This window comes from Melanerpes formicivorus, unplaced genomic scaffold, assembly GCF_026170545.1.
Source record: "Melanerpes formicivorus ecotype bairdi unplaced genomic scaffold, bMelFor1.0.p_v2 SCAF_36, whole genome shotgun sequence".
Taxonomy (NCBI): Eukaryota; Metazoa; Chordata; class Aves; order Piciformes; family Picidae; genus Melanerpes; species Melanerpes formicivorus.
In genome coordinates, this window is record NW_027142388.1 from 1,444,189 (window position 1) to 1,464,085 (window position 19,897).

Below are 19,897 nucleotides of genomic sequence, written 5' to 3' on the forward strand. Positions count from 1 at the left end.
TCAGCTTCTTGTATTCTCAACCATAAGGCTGTTCTCACAGCAAGAAATTTGCTGTTTACTGAATTCTGAGGAGAGTTTCACTTTTCTGGATTCACAGAATGATTTAAACCAGATGGGACTTCACAGGCCACATCTAAGTACCATAGCCTGCTGGCTTGCACTTCGAAAATACAGTTTCATATCTTCGGCCACAGTTTAATCGGTAATAAGGTTTATCTCCATTTAGAAAGATTCTGCTTATGTCATACCGTTTGTTTTCCATTCTTACAGAACCTCTCTTTCTCTCGGGTGGGATCATGCTGCGGGAACAGCGTGAGACATCTCAGGAGCTGTTAAGCTTGAGCCTACTGCCTCCCCTTTCCCACAAGAGGGAGCGCTATGGTCGCTGTACTACCGGCTCTGTTTCCACCGGGAAGGGCTTTGCAATCTCTTGCAGACCGGCAGAGGGTATTTGCTGGACAGTCTGTCTGGAATTCAGCTCTCTCATCACAAGGTTCCGAGCCTCAAATCACAGGCATGTGTCTGCCATCATGGCCTTAATGAAATTTGTTTCCTATTAAATAATACTCTGTTGGGTGCATACAAATTCAGATATTCCTTCACTTCCGACTGAAATTTCTGATGTTGCAGTACCTTAATAGATAAAGAGGGTGCAGTTTTTAGTGGCATTATTCACTACAATTGAAGTGTGCATACAGGAATCTGTCCTCTGACTCATCAGACCTCTTAGTTTCTCCAGAAATGGTACAGATGTCACAAAAGTGAACCCCAATAGAAAAGACCTAGACATAGAATCATGGAATCGTAGAATCAATAGCATTGGAACAGACCTCAAGGATCATCAAGTCCAACCTGTCAACCAAGACCTCATGACTACTAAACCATGGCACAAGTGTGAGACTTCAGTAGAAGCGATGTATGAACCCAGAACATATGGCAGTGACATATACCTGTCATTAGAACCATGGCAGCACAGGCTTAAACCTGGCACTAGAAATAGATCATGGGCCAGAATTCTGTTGTTCAAACTGAGACTAAGGCAATCGAACAGCACACAGTGTCTATGATGAGAAGCCAATTAATTTTATTTCTGTGCAAGAGTGAGGTTACTTGAAAGGTCTATAGAGGTATTTACTAAACATCTCCATTTTATTGTGATTTGGATTATAATCTGTTTTCCATATAGGTCAGATGATGCTTGTATGTGTTAAAAGTTGAGGAAACAAGTACAGGAAAAGAGGTTACAGCCAGGAAACAAAACTCAAGAAGGATGAACAGTGCACAGTTGAATGCATGATTAGCCATGTGTGATGTGTCTGAAAATACCAAACACCTTTTTTTTTGGCCTGTAAAAAGCATAAAGAGAAACTGCATAATGGATTAGGAGATACATATTTCAAAGGTAAGAAAGCCACTTCTGTGGATTTGAGCTTTTCATTCTTAGTGGATTTGATTAGCTCTTGTTGGAGCTATATCCTACCCTCTTTACCCATAAGATACCAGAGAAGATGCACCTCACAGCAGACATGAAAAGAGCAGGCTCATCTGGAATGAGAAGCCTCTCTCTCACTTTTTTCCCTATCATCCAAACAGGCACAGCAGAACTTCAGGTGTATTAGTTGCCACTTTTCCCGATGTTGAAATAGTGCATGGGCAGCATACAGGGGTGTGGTTTTGGAAGGGGTATGGCTCAGTAGCTGTTGTTTAAATAATTTGCCACCCTTCACCCAGAGCCAAGGCAGGGAACTGAGCTCTTTGGGCTAGGGTAATATGTGGGAGAGAATATAAGTAAGCCTACTGAACAAACCAGCCTTTATTGTTAATATCAATGATTTTGGAGTACAGGTTGCCGACCTTAGAAATCCAGCTTGTCCTTTATTGGCATGGAAGAAAGGATTGAGTCAAGGACAAGCTTGCCACCAAACAGTGCTTACATTAATGGGGGAAACTGTGACCTTTGAAGGTGAACTGCATCAGTGCCTGGGGGGAGAGTGTTGCTGTGAACACACGAGACGGAGCAGAGCCGTGCCGGTGTTTATACATAATATATGAGAGTGTGGATGTATGGACGAGAACGGCAGCTCTCTGTGCGCACAAGGATAGATGTGTCTTCTATGTTCTTGCCCAGGCTTAGGTATAGTTACGTATGCCTGTGGTGATGTCCGGGCCTGTGGCTGCAGGCGTGAGCGGTCGCCAATGTACCCGAGTTCGCCTTTGTCTCTCCGGCAGCCGCCTCCAAGCGCAGGGCTGGGTCCCGCGGGCACGGCCTCCCGCCGCCGGCCCGGGCTGCCCCTTTAAGAGGCCCCAGCGCCTGGTTCCTTCCCTCTCCTCCCCTTCCGCAGCGCTGCGATTCGGGCCGCCGCCGTCAGAGCCGGGCCGCGCGATGGGCAGCCGCGGGCAGTCGCTGCCGCGCCGAGGGAGTTCCCGCGGGGTCGCGGGGCGCTCGGGCTCCGACGGGTAGCGGCAGAGCTCGACGCGGGACACGCCGCGCCGAGGCTCCGGAGAGCGTGTGCGCCCGGAGGACAGCACAATAGCCAGGAGGAGGAGACAGGGAGAGGGGCAGGGGGAGAGGAGGAGAGAGAAAGAGAAAGCACAACACGGGGGCTGGCGAGGGGAGGACAGAGCGGAGGACTCCCAAGCGTGGCTGCGTTGAGGATTTTGCTCAGGACGGCAGCGACAGGAGGTAGGTGGGTGGGGGGCGATATTTGCCTTCCCTCCCCCGCTCCGAGCCTTCTCCTTTGTCCAGCCACTTTGAAGTGCTCTGGGCTCGCCGGATTGGGAGCATTGTTGTTCGCTAGCAAAAGATAGGTCATGCCGGGGAGCGAGTAGCCAGCGTACGGCGGGGCTTGGGCGGCAAAAGCTGAAGGAGACGGGGACGAGAGACTGCTCCGACGACTGCCGTTTGCTTCCCAGTTTCCCTGCCTGCATGGATCGTGAAAGAGACGCGTTGAGTTGACCCTGCCGGAGCCGTTTCTGCTTCTACATGTGAGATCCGGTTGTTTTAGTCTCTCCACCTATCTCTTTCTCCAGCCTCCTTCCTGTATTCTCCACTTAGCCCTGTATGCAAAATGGTGGACCCTGTAGGGTTTGTGGAGGCTTGGAAAGCACAATTTGCAGACTCTGAGCCTCCTAAAATGGAGCTGAAATCTGTTGGAGACATTGAACAGGAGCTGGAGATGTGTAAAGCATCTATCCGGAGACTGGAGATGGAGGTCAATAAGGAGAGGTTCCGCATGATTTACCTGCAGACTCTTCTGGCAAAGGAGAAGAAAAGCTATGATAGACAGAGATGGGGTTTTAAACGTGTTTCTCAGTTGCCTGAAGGGGGTGCAGAGCAGCAGATCCAAGACCTGCATCATCACCAGTCTGCTGACCAAGATGAGTATGAAAAAAGCAAGTCACACCATGAGGAGGAAAAGTTCAAACCCAGGATACCCTCTCTGCGGAAGCTGTCTACCCAGAGCGATGGGTCAGACCTCTCCCCTTCAGACAGCCCACACCATGGAGAGGGTGAGCAGGACAGGTGTAAGTACTATGGTGAAGAGAAACTGAAGAGAGTTGTAGAAGATATGGAAAATCGCTGTGATACAGACGGTTCTCCTTCCAAACACAGATCATCTTCCAGTCGCAGGCTAGTGGGGTCTGCTGAGAAGGAGGGTTCATTTGAGCCTCTTACTAAGGAGAGAGGTAACAGTACCAGCGTGGCAGCCCTAAGGTCCAATTTTGAGAGGATTAAGAAGGTTAATTCCCATTCTTCTGGAGATAACAAGGATGTTGTTGAAAAGCCCTTTTACGTGAACATGGAGTATCATCATGAGAAGGGTTTAGTAAAGGTCAATGACAAAGATGTCTCCGATAAAATAAGCTCCCTTGGTAGCCAAGCCATGCAAATGGAACGCAAAAAGTCTTTGCACTCCTTCCCTTCTAACATGGTACCAAGCTTCAGCGAGTTCCAGAGGCCTGCTTACAGGGGAAGGTCCTCAGAGAGCAGCTTTGGCTATGATGGAGAGTATGAGGATGCTGAACTGAACCCCAGGTTTCTGAAAGATAACCTGATTAATGCCAATGGTAGCAACCGCTCACCTTGGCAGCCCATGGACTTTCAACCCTATCAAAGTATCTACGTTGGTGGAATGATGGAAGGAGAAGGGAAAGGACCTGTGCTGCGAAATCAGGGCACGACTGACCAGGAAAAGCATCTCACGTGGCCAAGGAGATCTTATTCCCCCAGAAGTTTTGAAGATATTGGAGGAGGATATACTCCTGACTGTAGCTCTAATGAGAACCTTACCTCCAGTGAGGAAGACTTCTCCTCAGGGCAGTCCAGCCATGTCTCCCCCAGCCCCACCACATACCGCATGTATCGGGACAAGAGCCGTTCTCCCTCCCAGAACTCACAGCAGTCCTTTGACAGCAGCAGTCCACCAACACCCCAGTCTCAGAAGCGGCACAGGCAGCAGCAGGTCATTGTGTCTGAGGCTACCATTGTGGGTGTAAGAAAAACAGGACAGATCTGGCCAAGTGATGGAGATTTGCCTTCTGGGAGATGTCACCAGGACAGCTGCTTCCATGGGGATACAGGTGTGTACCAGCTTATTGTTTAGTCTTTAGAATGTATGGAGCAAGAAATAGAGTCATGGACATGAATGGGAGAGGTTTCCCAGGTGACCCTGAGTGAATTGCTCTTATGGAGACAACTGTTTAATGTGAGAAGTCTGCATTTACTTTGTAGCTGTCCTGTTTCAGGATGGTCCTGCACAAGTACATGCCAGACTGCATTTTGGGAATACAGATTGGATTCCCAGAAGGATTAATTCAGGCTCCTCTTGAGAGGATGAGTGGAGTCCCACATTAATCAGTTCTTAAAGTTTCATTGTGAACGCTGAGGTAAAAAGGGGCCAAAATTATTCATCATTCAGAATTGTTCCCTTCCTCCTGTTCTTGCACTGAGGAGTAGTTAAACTCTCCCTTAGCACTGATGGTGTGCCAATGTGCTACAACCTGAGGGTTTTGCTAGAGCTGTACCAGTAATGATGCTGCTCCCACAATCTTGTTTTTTCCTGTCTGCCTTAACTGGAGTGCTAGTTTCTCGTTCTGCCTCATGTCATCCTTCAGTTAGAGCTGATTAGAGATGATGATTGTGCAATGCTGTTCTTGAAGGTTTCTGTTATCACGAAGAGGAGGAAGAACTTGGAATATCAGGAAGCCCTGAGGGAGAGCTGTTGATTTAATTTCAGCAGTCCAAATTTTTGTTTGGAAGGAATGGGCAATGTTTGGACCCATTTTTGTGTAAGCCGTCAAGGCATGCAGGTGTGTTTGTGGAATTGCAGTGAATTTGCTGTTGGTGGAAGAGATAAATAGTGAACTGTGTTGGTTCAGAGAATTTATTGAGTGTAGGTGGATGTCTGAATGTGTTTAGCAAGGCACATAATGTAAATTGTATCATGTGCTAACATCAGTAGTCTCCTGTGCACTAAATGGAAAACCATCAAAACCACAAATAAGAAAAACACCTTTATGAGTGCTTTGATAGACTTTCATAATTCTAGATCTTTGAGTTGTCTTGTGGGTTTTCTTTGTCTCTTTGAATCTGTCATTTTAATAAAGGGTTAACCTGTTATTTGTCAAAGTGATGAATTCCTGAAGCAGCAGATGAATTGAAAGGCCTGTCAGACATGCTTCACTTTCTCAGGCTGTATGAGTTCAGTGTATTAATTGTCAGAATAGTAACTTTGCTGGAAGGAGATCCCTGATTTTACTTTCCCTGCTGATTGTATTTTTTTGCCAGCAGTACTTTAGCACGCAACAATGGAGGGAGAATTCTTCCTTTCTACACCACCCCCCTCCATTCCACCCTTGCATCTCATTGTATTATTGGAAGGCTGTATGGCTGTAATGGGTGTACACTGTAGATGAAACCTCAGCAGCCTGCCCTCACAGTGACTTCTTCCTTATCAGATTGAATATCCAGGCTCATTTTCTATCTGGGCCTACTGCATTCTTGTTGGGTTTGATGCTTATGTTTGGATCTTATGGGTAGTGCTTGCAATACAAGGGAGAGGCTGAATCTTGTGCTGGTTTAAACTGAGCTGCAGCCATCTGTCTCTGCTCTTGTTTACTGATGCTCTTTAGATGACAGGGAAGTCTCCTGGCAGTTGCATTTTTTGCAGAAGGAAACACAAGGGCAAAAATAACAAAAGTTTGATAAAGCCTGGGGAGAATTCACCTTTCAGAAACCCAACAGATAGTTTTTGTTTTAAATAATTTAGCTGGGATGCAGTGATAAAAAAAAACACTGCTGGAAAGTCAGAACAGTTCCAATTCAGGGTTGTGCTGGAAAGCTTTGTGTCTAGTTCCAAAGGATGACCACACAATTGCAGGCAAGGACATAATGTAACTGATCCACCTTCTGCTTTCCTCAGCATAGGGGGTAACATGGCAAGCTTAGCAGGAGCCTTCACCAGATGGCTAATCATTAGTGTCTTGCACATTAGCTGGTGGCAACTTTTTACTTAACCCAAAAGGCTTACGCGTACAGGAGGACCATGCTTCCCCGTGAGTCCCACTGAGCAACATTGTAGATGGGTTTGTTACTTTCCTGATGAGTATGAATTTTGATGTGAAACCAGTTGGCAGACCCTCTATGTTTATAAACCAAACAAAAGGCATGAAGGATCACTGTGTGTTTAGCTGCCTGGCTACCATTCCCAGCTCTCATGCTCTGATGCAGACTGTTCTCCATCAGCGCATGATGTGACAGCAGTTCACAGATGCATGCAGCTTTTCCTGCACCTGTGGTTCAGTCACTGGTTCTGCCAGGCAGCCCTGAAGTTTTGCTTGAACAGAGTGTCCAAGTTTGAATCCCAGCAGGGTCTGGCCAGGGTTAATGTTAAATGGCATCCAATGGAGTTTGCTCAATAGTATTTGGCTTCTTTGAGCTCTCAGATTTTTGTGTGGCTGCTGGCTTTGCCATCCTAATGCTGATGTGGTGTGGGCAGGTGCGATGCAAAGTTCTGTGTGGATCTGCTGTCCCAGTGCATCTTCAGCTTGGCCAGTGGACATGTGCTGTTTGGTCCCATTTCTCTCCTGAGTTCACAGCTGAGTGATAATTTCCTACTGTTGTACTACAAAAAAGGACTAGAAAGAGGTCACCTAACTCACAAATGCATGGGATCCAAGTCAAAATTTTAATCTGGAGCTGGGTTATCAAAACCCTTAAATCAACCTGAGGCTTTCAGTGTTTTTCCAAGGAGCAGAATGAGAGCTTCAGGGGTTGAGATTGAGTTATAGCTGTACTTTCTATTAAATGTACTTAATAGAGCCTGGCAAAGATATTTATGTTAGGATTAATTATGTATCACTAATTTCCTGTGGTGGAAATAGAACAAAAACACTACTTACCTCTGCATTAAGCTTGAATATTTTTACTCTGATCATGGAGAAAGAACAAGATTTTAAAAATTGTGTCTGCTGTTAACCATTAGTTGTCAAGACAGACGCAAGAGAGGCCACCATTGTGCATTTCTGCTTATAATGAGAGGGAGGCTTGCACAGTGCAATGACACAGTGGTGAGCCCTTGCATGGCCTCAGTTGGGCCAGGTTTATTACCACTATGTTTGTTAACTGAGGAGCCCACTGGGGTGGTTGCTTGCCTTTGTAGCTTGCTTCATAAAATCAGTGTGTGCTCTCTCTCAGCTCCATCTGTGAAGTGATTTTTATCTGTCTGCATAAGAGCAGGGGAGGACTTCTCAGGATCTCAGGTAGTGATAGGACTAGGGGGAATGGAATGAAGCTGGAGGTGGGGAGATTCAGGCTGGATGTGAGGAGGAGGTTCTTCACCATGAGAGTGGTGAAATCCTGGAATGCGTTGTCCAGGGAGGTGGTCGAGGCCCCGTCCCTGGGGGTGTTTAAGACCAGGCTGGATGAGGCTCTGTCCAGCCTGATCTAGTGTGGGGTGTCCCTGCCCATGGCAGGGGGGTTGGAACTAGATGATCCTTGTGGTCCCTTCCAACCCTGAATGAAACTATGAAACTATGAAACTATGAACTTTTTATCTGGAGTCCATATAGATAAAGTTCACCTGCAAAGCTGCTTCCTTTAAATGCCCCAGTAGTGACTTCTGTTCACTTGAGAACATGTGATAGTGCTCTTCAGAGAGTTGTGCCAGGCTCATTCTCTAGAAGGGCACCAACACCCTTAGTACTCAATAGAAGGTCAGTTTGGGGATAAGTGTAATTTAATTCCACTGGAGTAAAGTTTTACTTATTTTAGCTTCCCCTAAGTGTGGGAGTGCTGACTGTCCCTTTCTGAGGAGCATGGGAGTGTTCTATATATTTTTAGTGAGTTTGATGTAGACTGAGGAAAGAGTGCTGGAATTCATTTGTGTATGTGAACTGAAAGATTCAAAATTGCTGTTATCTCAGCTGAGCAGAATGCCATTTTGAAGTGCATGCTTACTCAGAGCTGTGGATTCTTCAGTTTGTGTAAGCCTGCTTGCCCAGATAGGCAAGCATCTGAGTTTGCTGTTCTTAAGGTAATCCTGGACACCACTTAACTTTAAAACCCCAAGGAAACACAAAATATGTGGAGCCACTGTCCCTAGAAGTGTTTAAAATAAGACTGGATAAGGGACTCAGTGCTGTGGTTTAGTTGATTAGATGGTGTTGGGTGATAGGTTGGCCTTGATGATCTCAAAGGTCTTTTCCAACCTGACTAATTCTGTGATTCTGTGGTCATGGAAGGACGTTGTTCTGTAGCAGCTTCCACAAAGGTCTGTTCCTGAGTCACTTGTGCATTCTGAGCCCTTGGACAAGTCTTTTCATTGTGCACTTCTTCCACTTGGACTTTACAAGATGTAGTTTGAAAAGTGCTTTGCAGTGTTTCAGTGGTACAGAGGACTCATGAGAGTACATGCCAGTGGTACTGCAGCTTCAAAACATAACTGCCCTGTCAGCCACGGATGCAGACCTCAAACCCCTCTTCCTTCTGACATCTGAAATGTAGGAATATTCATAAGGTGTAGCTCACTTGTCAAGGGCTGCTGGCCATGGCTCCTGCTAGCAGTGTGTGACTTACTGAGTCAAGAATAAGGTTTAAACAGTCTCTGGCAGGTGTTTAGTTCATTCTGCTATTACTTTTTAAAAAGTTTTAATCCTTTGCATGATGATCAGTGGATTTCCCAGGAGCACTGGTGACAAGATACTGTTTAAGTATCTCCCCAGTCCTTGCTTTCCAGTGATTAAGTGGCTTTTGAGATTATCAGGCTGCCTGTGCTACCACACCCCTCTTAGTCTGGGGGAGTGAAGAGCTCCCTCTCTTTCTCTGCCAGATTTCTCTTTCCCTCCAGCTCAGTTTGGTAGAATCTATGGAACCTTTTCTTTGTCCTCTGTGACTAGAGTGGATGCTGCAGTCTTGTTTTGTTTGGTTTGTTCATTCTTCCAGAAGCTTTTACCTGAGCCCTGCTGTTGGCATCCAGGCAGATTTTGCATTTGCTTTTCTTAGGTTCACCCTAAATCCCAGAATTTTCCCTGCCCCAACTTTCAGGTTCTCCTGCAATCACAAAGCACCTGTTTTTGAAATGAATGTTTAAACCAACACATACAGTAATTGGCTGATGCTGGGAAGCCTTGGGGAGTGCTGACGGCACATGGCCTGTCTGTGTAAAGCTCATTTTTGTGGTGCAGCACTGAGATACCAAAGGTGGGGCTGGCTTTCCTATGGAGTAAGCAGACAGAGAGCTATGAATTCTGCAAGTGATGGATTAGGTAGAAAGCTGTTTGTCATCCCTTCATAGTTACAAACAGTTTAAAAGCAGCCTGTCTGGCAGTAGAGAGGAGCCCACTTTGTGCAGCTGCCATTGCTGTGTGAGGGCCTAGCAGGCAGTGAGCTGTGGCAGGGCAGGTGAAATGTAGTACCAGTGCACACTTAAAGTTGGGGAGTGCTGTAGGAACTCAAGTTAGGACCAAGTTGCAATAGAGCCATATGGGTATCCATGCAGCATCTATACTGTGATGACCACAGACTAGAATGCGTTCTGTGTGCCAAAACAATTGGACCCAAGTGATTTCGGCATGGGGATTTCACAGAGCCAGGGGCTAGGGCCCTAAAGCAGTGCAGTGAATGCCACACAAGATGATAATGCCTTTCGTTTGAGCAGGAAATGTGTAGGCAAGTGCAACCACAGTATTAAAGCTGTGGTTCAGTGAGCTGCTCCTCTGGTCCTTTCTGCCGCTGTTCAAAGTACTGAATAAGTGCTGGTTTGTGGCCAAAGCAGCTGGACTGGCAGATGTGAATGAAGTGTGCATCCCTGCTGCTTCACAGTTGTCAGCCTCTGTCCAAATAGTTTCAGAGGAAAACCACAAAAAGATTGTGTACAAAATGTTGGTCCTGCCCTGAGCAGTGGTGGAATGGTGAGTAGGCATCCTGAGTAACAGACGTGGGGTGAGGGGAAATAAGGTTTAACTATAAAATTAGCCAGACTTTAAAGTGTGGGAAGTGCTTATTTAAATGCTGGGCAGCACACTATAGCTAAGGACACTGACTCTTAAAAGATGTGTTGAGATGGGAGGTATTTTGTAACCCAGGTTTGGCTTTGCAAACTATCTGAAAGGTGGGCCAGTAAAGGATGAAGCCTGTGAAGGTTTGGGCCCCAGCAATAGTCTGGAGACGGGTCTCTGTCTTCTAGCATGTTTAGCAGTTCACTCTCCAGACCTCCCTCTCTCCCCAGTCTCTTGAGGATAAACAGTTATTGTGCAGAAGCAAGGGGGACCAGCATTTCAGCTTCAAGGAATTTTGGAGGTCGGTCTGTAAAGGTTAATGAGGTGAGGCTTGGCAAGCTGAGGAGAATCACTCCATTTCAATTACCATAAAGCAGCACAATGCTGTTCATGGACACCAGACTGTTGATTGATGCAGGCACAGCTTATCTGGAGCTTGCTTTCCCTCAGAGAAACCAAGACTAGCAGGGTTTTTTTTTTCAGTATCTTCTCTTTAATTTGTTCTGCCCAGTCAGATAAGCATGGAAAGAATAATAAGGACCTGATCCTGTTCTTTCCTTGGTGAAATATCACTGACTTGAGTAATTTCTTGCTGGCACATGTAGGAAACGAAGTGATGTTCTGGGAAAGGCTGAATGGCAACATTACTGTGCAGGTAGAGAAGTAGACTGCAAGTGACAACAGAGATGGTGGCATGGGTTAGCTTGGGTGAACTGCCTGTGAGTGAAATGCTTCCAGAACAACAACCTCAGTGTCTCAGTTGCAAAGCAGGTTTTGGGCAGCTCACTGATAACAGTGAATTGCTTTCCTGATCCTATCTTTAAATTACATGTGATGTGAAAGTAGCCATAAACATAAGGAAGTCCTTCACTGTTGGTCTGTCTCTCAAATCCACAACTTCTCTAAAGTTGTTTTGAGTTTTGCTGTATGCATTTTGAAGAGGAAAACTAATCTAGTGTGGTACATTTCTGTCACAAAATCTGACTGTGGGCTGCAAGTCTTTCTGTTACTAAAATAACAAAGGCATGTCTCCCTTTTGTCTTCTGCCCAGCTGCCAAAATGGTATCTCAGACCCTTTCTTAACCAGGTTATGGCTGAGGTAGTAATCAGATTATTGCAAATGTAATTGGGATCTCTGCTTCAGAGAAAGCTCTGCCCAAATGTGGCAGCTGGAGCCAAGTTAGTTGCTCATGGCTACAGGAATACATGTGGAGCATGTGTGTGGGAATCCACAGTGATGGGCTTGTAGGAAGAGTCAGCTGGTGAAGTTCTGTCTGTTGGGTTATACCACTGAATTGTGCCTCTTGGTGTTGCCCTTTGCCTAGGGTTTATATTCTGTTATTTGTTACTTGTGGTCATTTCACCAGGTTCTGTTGCTTCTGGTTGTGGGTTTGGTTTGTTGTTTAAGAATACATATTTTGGGGAGGGAGGAGTTCTTTTCTGTGGACAGTAAATCCACCTTTCTTCTTTTAAAAATAACACTAAAGAAACCCTCATTCTCTTTTGGAGCTTTCACATAGTTAGGTCTTGCTCTGAAGTGTCCCAAACCCCTGAATCACTTTGCAGATTGGCCTGTGACAAGAGGGCAGATGGAGTCAGGGAGCAGTGTAATTCCCCTGTAATCCAGGAGTAAGCAGTTAGAGACATGCTCAGCTACTTGGATCCCCACAAGACGATGGGATCCATCCTAGGGTACTGAGAGAGCTGGCAGATGAGCTGGCCAAGCCACTCTCCATCATTTTTCAACAGTCATAGTTTCATAGTTTCATTCAGGGTTGGAAGGGACCACAAGGATCATCTAGTTCCAACCCTCCTGCCATGGGCAGGGACACCCTACACTAGATCAGGCTGGCCAGAGCCTCATCCAGCCTGCTCTTAAACACCCCCAGGGACGGGGCCTCGACCACCTCCCTGGACAACCCATTCCAGGGTCTCACCACTCTCATGGGGAAGAACCTCCTCCTCACATCTAGCCTGAATCTCCCCACCTCTAGCTTCATTCCATTCCCCCTAGTCCTATCACTACCTGAGATCCTGAGAAGTCCTTCCCCAGCCATCCTGTAGGCCCCCTTCAGATACTGGAAGTCGAGTCCTGGCTCACTAGAGAGGTCCCAGATGACTGGAAGCTGGCCAGTGTTATACCCATAAACAAGAAGGGCTGGAAGGAGAAGCCAGGGAATTACAGGCCTGTCAGCCTGACCTCAGTGCCAGGCAAGATTATGGATCAGGTCGTCTTGAGTGCAATCACACAGCACTTACAGGATGGCCAAGGGATCAGGCCCAGCCAGCATGGATTTAGGAAGGGTAGGTCCTGCCTTACCAACCTGATCTCCTTCTATGTTCAGGTGACTGTCTGGTGGATGTGGGGAGGCCTGTGGATGTGGTCTACCTGGACTTCAGCAAGGCCTTTGACACTGTCCCCCACAGCAAACTCCTGGCCAAGCTGTCAGCCCCTGACTTGGACAGCAGTTGTCTGCGCTGGGTTAGGAACTGGCTGGAGGCTGAGCCCAGAGAGTGGTGGTGAATGGTGCCACATCCAACTGGCAGCCAGTCACTAGTGGTGTGCCCCAGGGATCAGTGTTGGGCCCAATCCTGTTCAATATCTTTATTGATGATCTGGATGAGGGGATTGAGTCCATCATCATTAGATTTGCAGATGACACCAAGCTGGGGGCAGGAGTTGATCTGTTTGTTAGAGGGTAGGTGAGCTCTGCAGAGGGACCTCAACAGGCTGGACAGATGGGCAGAGTCCAAGGGCATGAGATTTAACACATCCAAGTGCTGGGTTCTGCACATTGGCCACAGCAACCCCATGCAGTGCTACAGGCTGGGGTCAGAGTGGCTGGAGAGCAGCCAGGCAGAGAGGGACCTGGGGGTACTAGTTGACAGTAGGCTGAACATGAGCCAGCAGTGTGCCCAGGTGGCCAAGAAGGCAAATGGCATCCTGGCCTGCATCAGGAATAGTGTGGCCAGCAGGAGCAGGGAAGTCATTCTGCCCCTGTGCTCAGCACTGGTTAGGCCACACCTTGAGTACTGTGTCCAGTTCTGGTCTCCTCAGTTTAGGAAAGATGTTGCTTTGCTGGAACTTGTCAAGAGAAGGGCAATCAAGCTGGGGAGGGGTCTGGAGCACAGCCCTGTGAGGAGAGGCTGAGGGAGCTGGGATTGCTTAGCCTGGAGAAGAGGAGGCTTAGAGGAAACCTTATTGCTGTCTACAACTACCTGAAGGGAGGTTGTAGCCAGGAGGGGGTTGGTCTCTTCTCCCAGGCAACCAGCACCAGAACAAGAGGACACTGTCTCGAGTTGTGCCAGGGGAAGTTTAGGCTTGAGGTGAGGAGGAAGTTCTTCACAGAGAGAGTTGTTAGCCATTGGAATGTGCTGCCCAGGGAGGTGGTGGAGTCACCATCACTGGAAGTGTTTAAGAAGAGTCTGCGTGAGGCACTTGGTGCCGTGGTTTAGTTGATCAGATGGTGTTGGGTGATAGGTTGGACTCGTTGATCTCGAAGGTCTTTTCCAACCTGGTTAATTCTGTATTCTGTTCTTTCTTTAAGTGTAGCAGGCTGCTGTGGGTCATGTAGTGTTAGCCAAAATCTGAGAAGCCAGCTTTTGCAGTAGTTAATAATGAGCAGCTTGTGGGTTTGGACTCAGCAGCTCTTGTGTTGAGAAGTGCACTGGGCTGCCTTGGCTCACTCTGTTTACTTGTTCTGAAGGTCTTTAGAGTATTCTACCCTCAGCACTGAAATGCAGCTACTTCTCTGATGGGATCTGTTCCAGCTATTATGTTATCAAAAATTATGTACTCCCTTGGCTGCAAAGCTAGGTAAGGAGTGCCCATTTTGGACACACAATATGGGTGAGGCTGCAGCAGGCTGCAATTGTTAGGAGAGTTAAAAAACCCCACACAATAAAAACCCAACAAAACCCTCAGTTACCTACAGTGCCATCTGTGTATTCTTTTAAAATGGGCCAGCAGCTTCCTGGAATAATCTTCTCTAAAGAAAAATACCTTGTTGCCTGGAGCATCAGGCTTGAAACTTGGCTGAACTGCTGTAAAGTAACTGCTTGGTCTGTTGACACCAGGGAGGTGTAGTCACACACGAGCGCAGAGAACTCTGTCTGCTGCACTCTGCAATTACACAGCAGGGTGTGATTTTGCCCAGGAAGATAGCAATGACCTGTCAGCCTGGCTGGGCTCAGGACTCCCCAAAAGAGATTAGATGGTGCTGCTTGGTATGAGGCAAGACACAGAAAAGCAAGTCTGTGTGGCTGGTACCATCCAAGTGCCTCTCTCGTCCTGTTGTTTTTATTTTTCTTTCTCCAAATTATGGTCAGCAAGGGCATTGCCACATGAAGTTCCAGAAAAAAACATGCTGAGAAAGTGAGCTGTCCCTGTCTTTGTCCTTCTTTCCTGCAGACTGTCCCCTTTCTCTGAGTCTTTATATGATGAATGTTGAAGTGGAAGATCTCTTCCCAACTTGTTTGAACAACCATCACTCTGTTCCTACAAGCACGCTCCTCACGGGCCATCAAGAGCTGCTTCCAGCTGTGACAGCAAGCTAGTACACTTCACACAGGCGTTGCAAGGGGCTGACAGGCACCTGAGGAAGTGTGCAGGTGAACCTTTTGTTCAGCCTTTTCTCCACTAGCTTCTTTCCCAAGGAACTTGCCCCCAGGAACGAAGTATGCTGGAATCATGTACCTAGTTTGGATGCTCCATGGTCTGCTGTTGCCCTCTTTCCTAAAAGACCATTGATTGTAGTGAGACCAAAAGGCAGATGTTGCTAACAGAACTGCATGAGCTTGTATCTGATCAGGTGGAGGGATCTGGTGCGGGAGAAAGGGGACTGTGTGTTTAGTTCTCAAGTATCTTCAGAAAAGTCAACTGTGCTCACCTCAATGGGGAGCCTGGGAACCACTTCATAGAATCATAGAATTGTTAGGGTTGGAAGGGACCTCAAGGATCATCCAGTTCCAACTCCCCTGCCATGGGTGGGGACACCTTACACTAGATCAGGTTGCCCAGAGCCACATCCAGCCTGCCCTTAAAAACCTTCAGGGATGAGGTTTCCACCAGCTCCCTGGGCAACCTGTGCCAGTGCCTCACCACCCTCATGGGGAAGAACTTCTTCCTAACATCCAATCTGAATCTACCCATTTTTTTTCCCATTCCCCCCTAGTCCTATCACTCCCTGACACCCTAAAAAGTCCCTCCCCAGCGTTCTTTTAGGCCACCTTAAGATACTGGAGGTCCACAATAGAGTCTGCTCGGAGCCTTCTCTTCTCCAGACTGAATAGCCCCAACTCCTTCAGTCTGTCTTCATAGGAGAGGTGCTTAAGTCCTCTAATCATCCTTGTGGCCCTTCTCTGGACATGTTCCAGCACCTCCAGATCCTTCCTGTAATTGGCAGTCCAGAACTGGATGCAGTACTCCAGGTGGGGTCTCACCAGAGTGGAGTAGAGGGGGAGAATCACCTCCCTTGACCTGCTGGCTATGCTTCTCTTGATGCAGCCCCAGGACATGGTTGGCTTGCTGGGCTGCAAGTGCACACTGCTGGCTCATGTTGAGCTTCTCATCCACCAGCACCCCCAGTTCCTGTTCTTCAGGGCTGCTCTCAAGCCAGTCTCTGCTCAGCCTATATCAGTGCCTGGGATTGCCCCAACTCAGATGCAGGACCTTGGACTTGGTCTTGTTGAGCCTTATGAGGTTGTCATGGGTCTAGCTCTGCAGCCTGTCCAGGTCCTGCTGGATGGCCTCCCTTCCCTCCAGCATGCCTGCTGCACCACACAGCTTGGTGTCATCAGCAAACTTGCTGAGGGTGCAATCAATGCCACTGTCCATGTCTCCAACAAAGATGTTAAACAAAACTGGTCCCAGTACTGATCCCTGAGGGACTTCACTTATCACTGGCCTCCACTGGGACATGAAGCCATCTACAGCCACCCTTTGGGTGCAGCCATCAAGCCAGTTCTGTATCCACTGAATGGTCCATCCATCAAACCTATACTGCACCAGCCTAGAGATCAGGATGTGGTGCAGGACAGTGTCAAAGGCTTTGCTCAGGTCCAGGTAAATGATGTCAGTTGCTCAGCCTTCATCTATTAATGTTGTGACCTTGTCATAGAAGGCCACCAGGTTTGTCAGGCAGGATTTGCCCTTGGTGAAGCTGTGCTGATTGTGCCCAATCATCTCTTTGTTATTCTTCTGCCTCAGCAGTACCTCCAGGAGGATCTGCTCCATGATCTTACCAGGCACAGAGGTGAGACTGTCTGGCCTATAGTTCCCTGGGTCATCCCTCTTTCCCTTCCTGAAAATGGGAGCTATGATTCCACTTTCCCAGTCAGTGGGGACCTCCCTGAACTGCCATGACTTACACTTGAGATCCAGTTCCTTTTTTTTCCAGCACAAGGACCTTTGGCAGGCCTGAATGATAGTCCCCATGCTCTTTTCTCATAGCATCAAGCAAATTCCCTGACTTTTCTTTGCTCTTTCAGGTGGAGGAGTATTGAGCTCCAGGCCTGGCTGCCTTCTTGAATTGATCTGTACTGAATGCCAGTAACGAGAGGCTGATTGCCGTTTGGAGATTATTTACATGGTCTGATGCTCTTGTCACTCAGATGAGTTCTGCTTCATGGGAGTGCAGGAGCTCTCATAGCTTGTGAATTCAGATCAGGGCATACTGAAGAAAACTCTTTTTCACTTTCCTGTATTCCTAAGAGATGTTTAAACAAATAGCCCAGAGACTGTAGACCTGTCACTGCAAAATTTAGTGTTTGGAGAGGCCCTTCCTCAATGTGATTTGCTGAATTTCTTGAAGGCCCTCCTAGACATAGCAGTTCCATAAACCCATCAGGCCTCCTCTTTGCAGTTGAGAAACCATACTGCTTTGTATAGAGATTTGTCTGGAAAGCATTTTTACTTAATAACTCTTTTAGTGCCACTCTGCTGTCTTAAGAGGCAAAAAGGCAAGAGAAAGTGAGAAAGTGGTGTTTGCACCAAGACGTTCAAAAATGCTGTTTTCAGTTTGTCCAGTCCTCTGAGGTGTGATTGTCAAAAGGAACTCCAGGGAGTTTTGATGAAAAATAATTGGCTAGGTAGGTGGAATTTTATTTATTTTATTTCTTTTTTAGTATTTATGGAGAGAATAATACTTTGATTTTGGAGTATCTGAGGCATCAGAAGTATTCCTGTCAGCTCTGCAGTCACTGACACTAACTTCAGTTCTATTACACCATGGTGCGATCTTAATTGCCTGAATGTGACTGACCTGTCATGTCTGTGTTCAGCAAACATGCCCTAGCCCTGACCTTGACTACCCCAAATTTATTCAGGCTTGAGCACTGACCTATATATAATTTGTTGTGGTCTCACGGTCTGGTCACACTAAAACACACCCTGATGTCAGCTAAGCCCTGCTTTGTTTGCTGTTCAATATGTGAAGGTAATAAAGTGCATACTGCAGATAAAGGCTTAGGCAGAGCCTGTCCTCCACTTCAGCACTTGATGAAATCTCAGTGTCTTCACTTAGAGCAAAGAAGGAGACTTGATTATCTCTCTGTAAATGCATTCTGCATATGGGTGCACCAAAAAAGTCTGAAGGGGAAGCATTTTTTTTAAATGAAGTCTTTCATTCTATATGTAAGTGTTTCAGAGTAGGTTCAGTGTCTGTGCAGGTATGCCCTGATGCAAAGATACAAGTTCCCTTACCCTTACAGAGTTCCACCTAGACTTTGGTACAAGCTTTGCCTTGCAATGGCATCCACTTTCCTTAACAGCTGGTTAAGGAAACATTCTGATGCTAAACCTTTTGTTTCCTATTATTGGGCACTTGCCATGTAGGGGTGTTGCATGTTGCAAATAGACTTGTTCAGTGGTACTTGATAGCTGGTGGTTGTGTGGTTGTGCTTTTTGCTTTGTAAGGAAACCAGTCATTTGCAAGTTTTGGGTTTATTCAAGCACATGTAAAGAATGAAATGGGACCTCTAAAAGAACAGTAGCCTTGGGTGTAGAGCAGACTCTTATCTTACACAGTAATTTGCATAAATAAATTTCCTAGTGTTTTAAGAGGAAATATGTAGCTCAGTCTTTAGAGATGCTGAAACTCAACCTTCTAGTTGAATTTTGGTGAGCCCTAGAGTCCTAGAATCCAATTTGGTGGTGAGACCAATTTGGTGGTGAGACCCCACCTGGAGTACTGCATCCAGTTCTGGAGCCCCTATTACAAGAGGGATGTGGAGGTGCTGGAAGGTGTCCAGAGAAGGGCCACGAGGATGGGCAGAGGGCTGGAGCACCTCTCCTCTGAGGACAGACTGAAGGAGTTGGGGCTGTTCAGTCTGCAGAAGAGAAGGCTCCCAGGTGACCTAATTGTGGCCTTCCAGTATCTGAAGGGAGCCTACAGAAAGGCTGGGGAGGGACTGCTCAGGATCTCAGGTAGTGATAGGACTAGGGGGAATGGAATGAAGCTGGAGGTGGGGAGATTCAGGCTGGATGTGAGGAAGAGGTTCTTCACCATGAGAGTGGTGAAGCCCTGGAATGGGTTGTCCAGGGAGGTGGTTGAGGCCCCGTCCCTGGGGGTGTTTAAGCCCAGGCTGGATGAGGCTCTGGGCAGCCTGATGTAGTGTGGGGTGTCCCTGCCCATGGCAGGGGTGTTGGAACTAGATGATCCTTGTGGTCCCTTCCAACCCTGACTGATACTATGATACTATGCTATGATACTATACTATGATTTCTCCTGGACCACACTTCTTTTAGCTGGAAAATGGTTTAACATCCTCTCTGTGTACCTCTTTAGAAACTAGTTTATATCCATATATAACTTTTATGTATAACATATATATAACTTTTAAAGGCAAATACTGCCAAAAAGGAAACCCAAAACATGTTGAAAACACCTCACTTCTATTGCTGGAGCCTTGCTCTTTCACAGATTTCTTTTTCTTCTTAATTTTGTGCTCCTATTAACTCTTTTTTTTCCTTTCTAAATAATTAAGTTCAAAATCTGGGTCGTATTTGTCTGTGGTTGTGATTGGTTTTGTTTCTGGGTTGATCTCTGTTTCTTCCACATTTTACTTTTTTTTTCCTGGTTGTTCATTTACAATTTGAAGCAGGAGCTGCCTTCTCTTGCACCATGTGTTTGTATATGTCTTCCAGTATTTTCATATTCTGCTCCTTGAGGCTAAGTCTTCATTTAAATGGTCCTTGGTGATAATGCTTCATGCTGTGGCATGCTGCCCCGTCGGTAGTGCCAACAGCTGTTCATTTGTAGGCTCATGCAGAGAGCTGGATCAGGGTTTTTTGGGTTTTGTTTTAATTTCCAAGCCAAACCCAAACAAAAATCACAAAAGGCCTCAAGCACAAACACAAGCCCCCTCTAAGTATCCCTCTGTCCACCCTTACCCCCCATAA

General features: G+C 46.8%; 1 protein-coding gene across 2 annotated transcripts in view; it reads left to right on the forward strand.

The window, feature by feature from the left end:
* Nucleotides 1-2,355: 2,355 nt before the first annotated feature.
* The window catches only part of BCR (BCR activator of RhoGEF and GTPase), a 100,543-nt gene continuing 83,001 nt past the window's right edge, over nt 2,356-19,897 (forward strand). The window contains exons 1-2 of one of the 2 annotated variants that reach the window (XM_068157239.1): nt 2,356-2,683; nt 2,914-4,581. In XM_068157239.1, coding sequence (XP_068013340.1) covers nt 3,069-4,581 — 1,513 coding nt within the window. In that variant the 5' untranslated portion in view covers nt 2,356-2,683; nt 2,914-3,068. Of the gene's footprint in view, nt 4,582-19,897 lie in introns of both variants that reach the window. The other variant, XM_068157238.1, reaches the window with a different exon arrangement.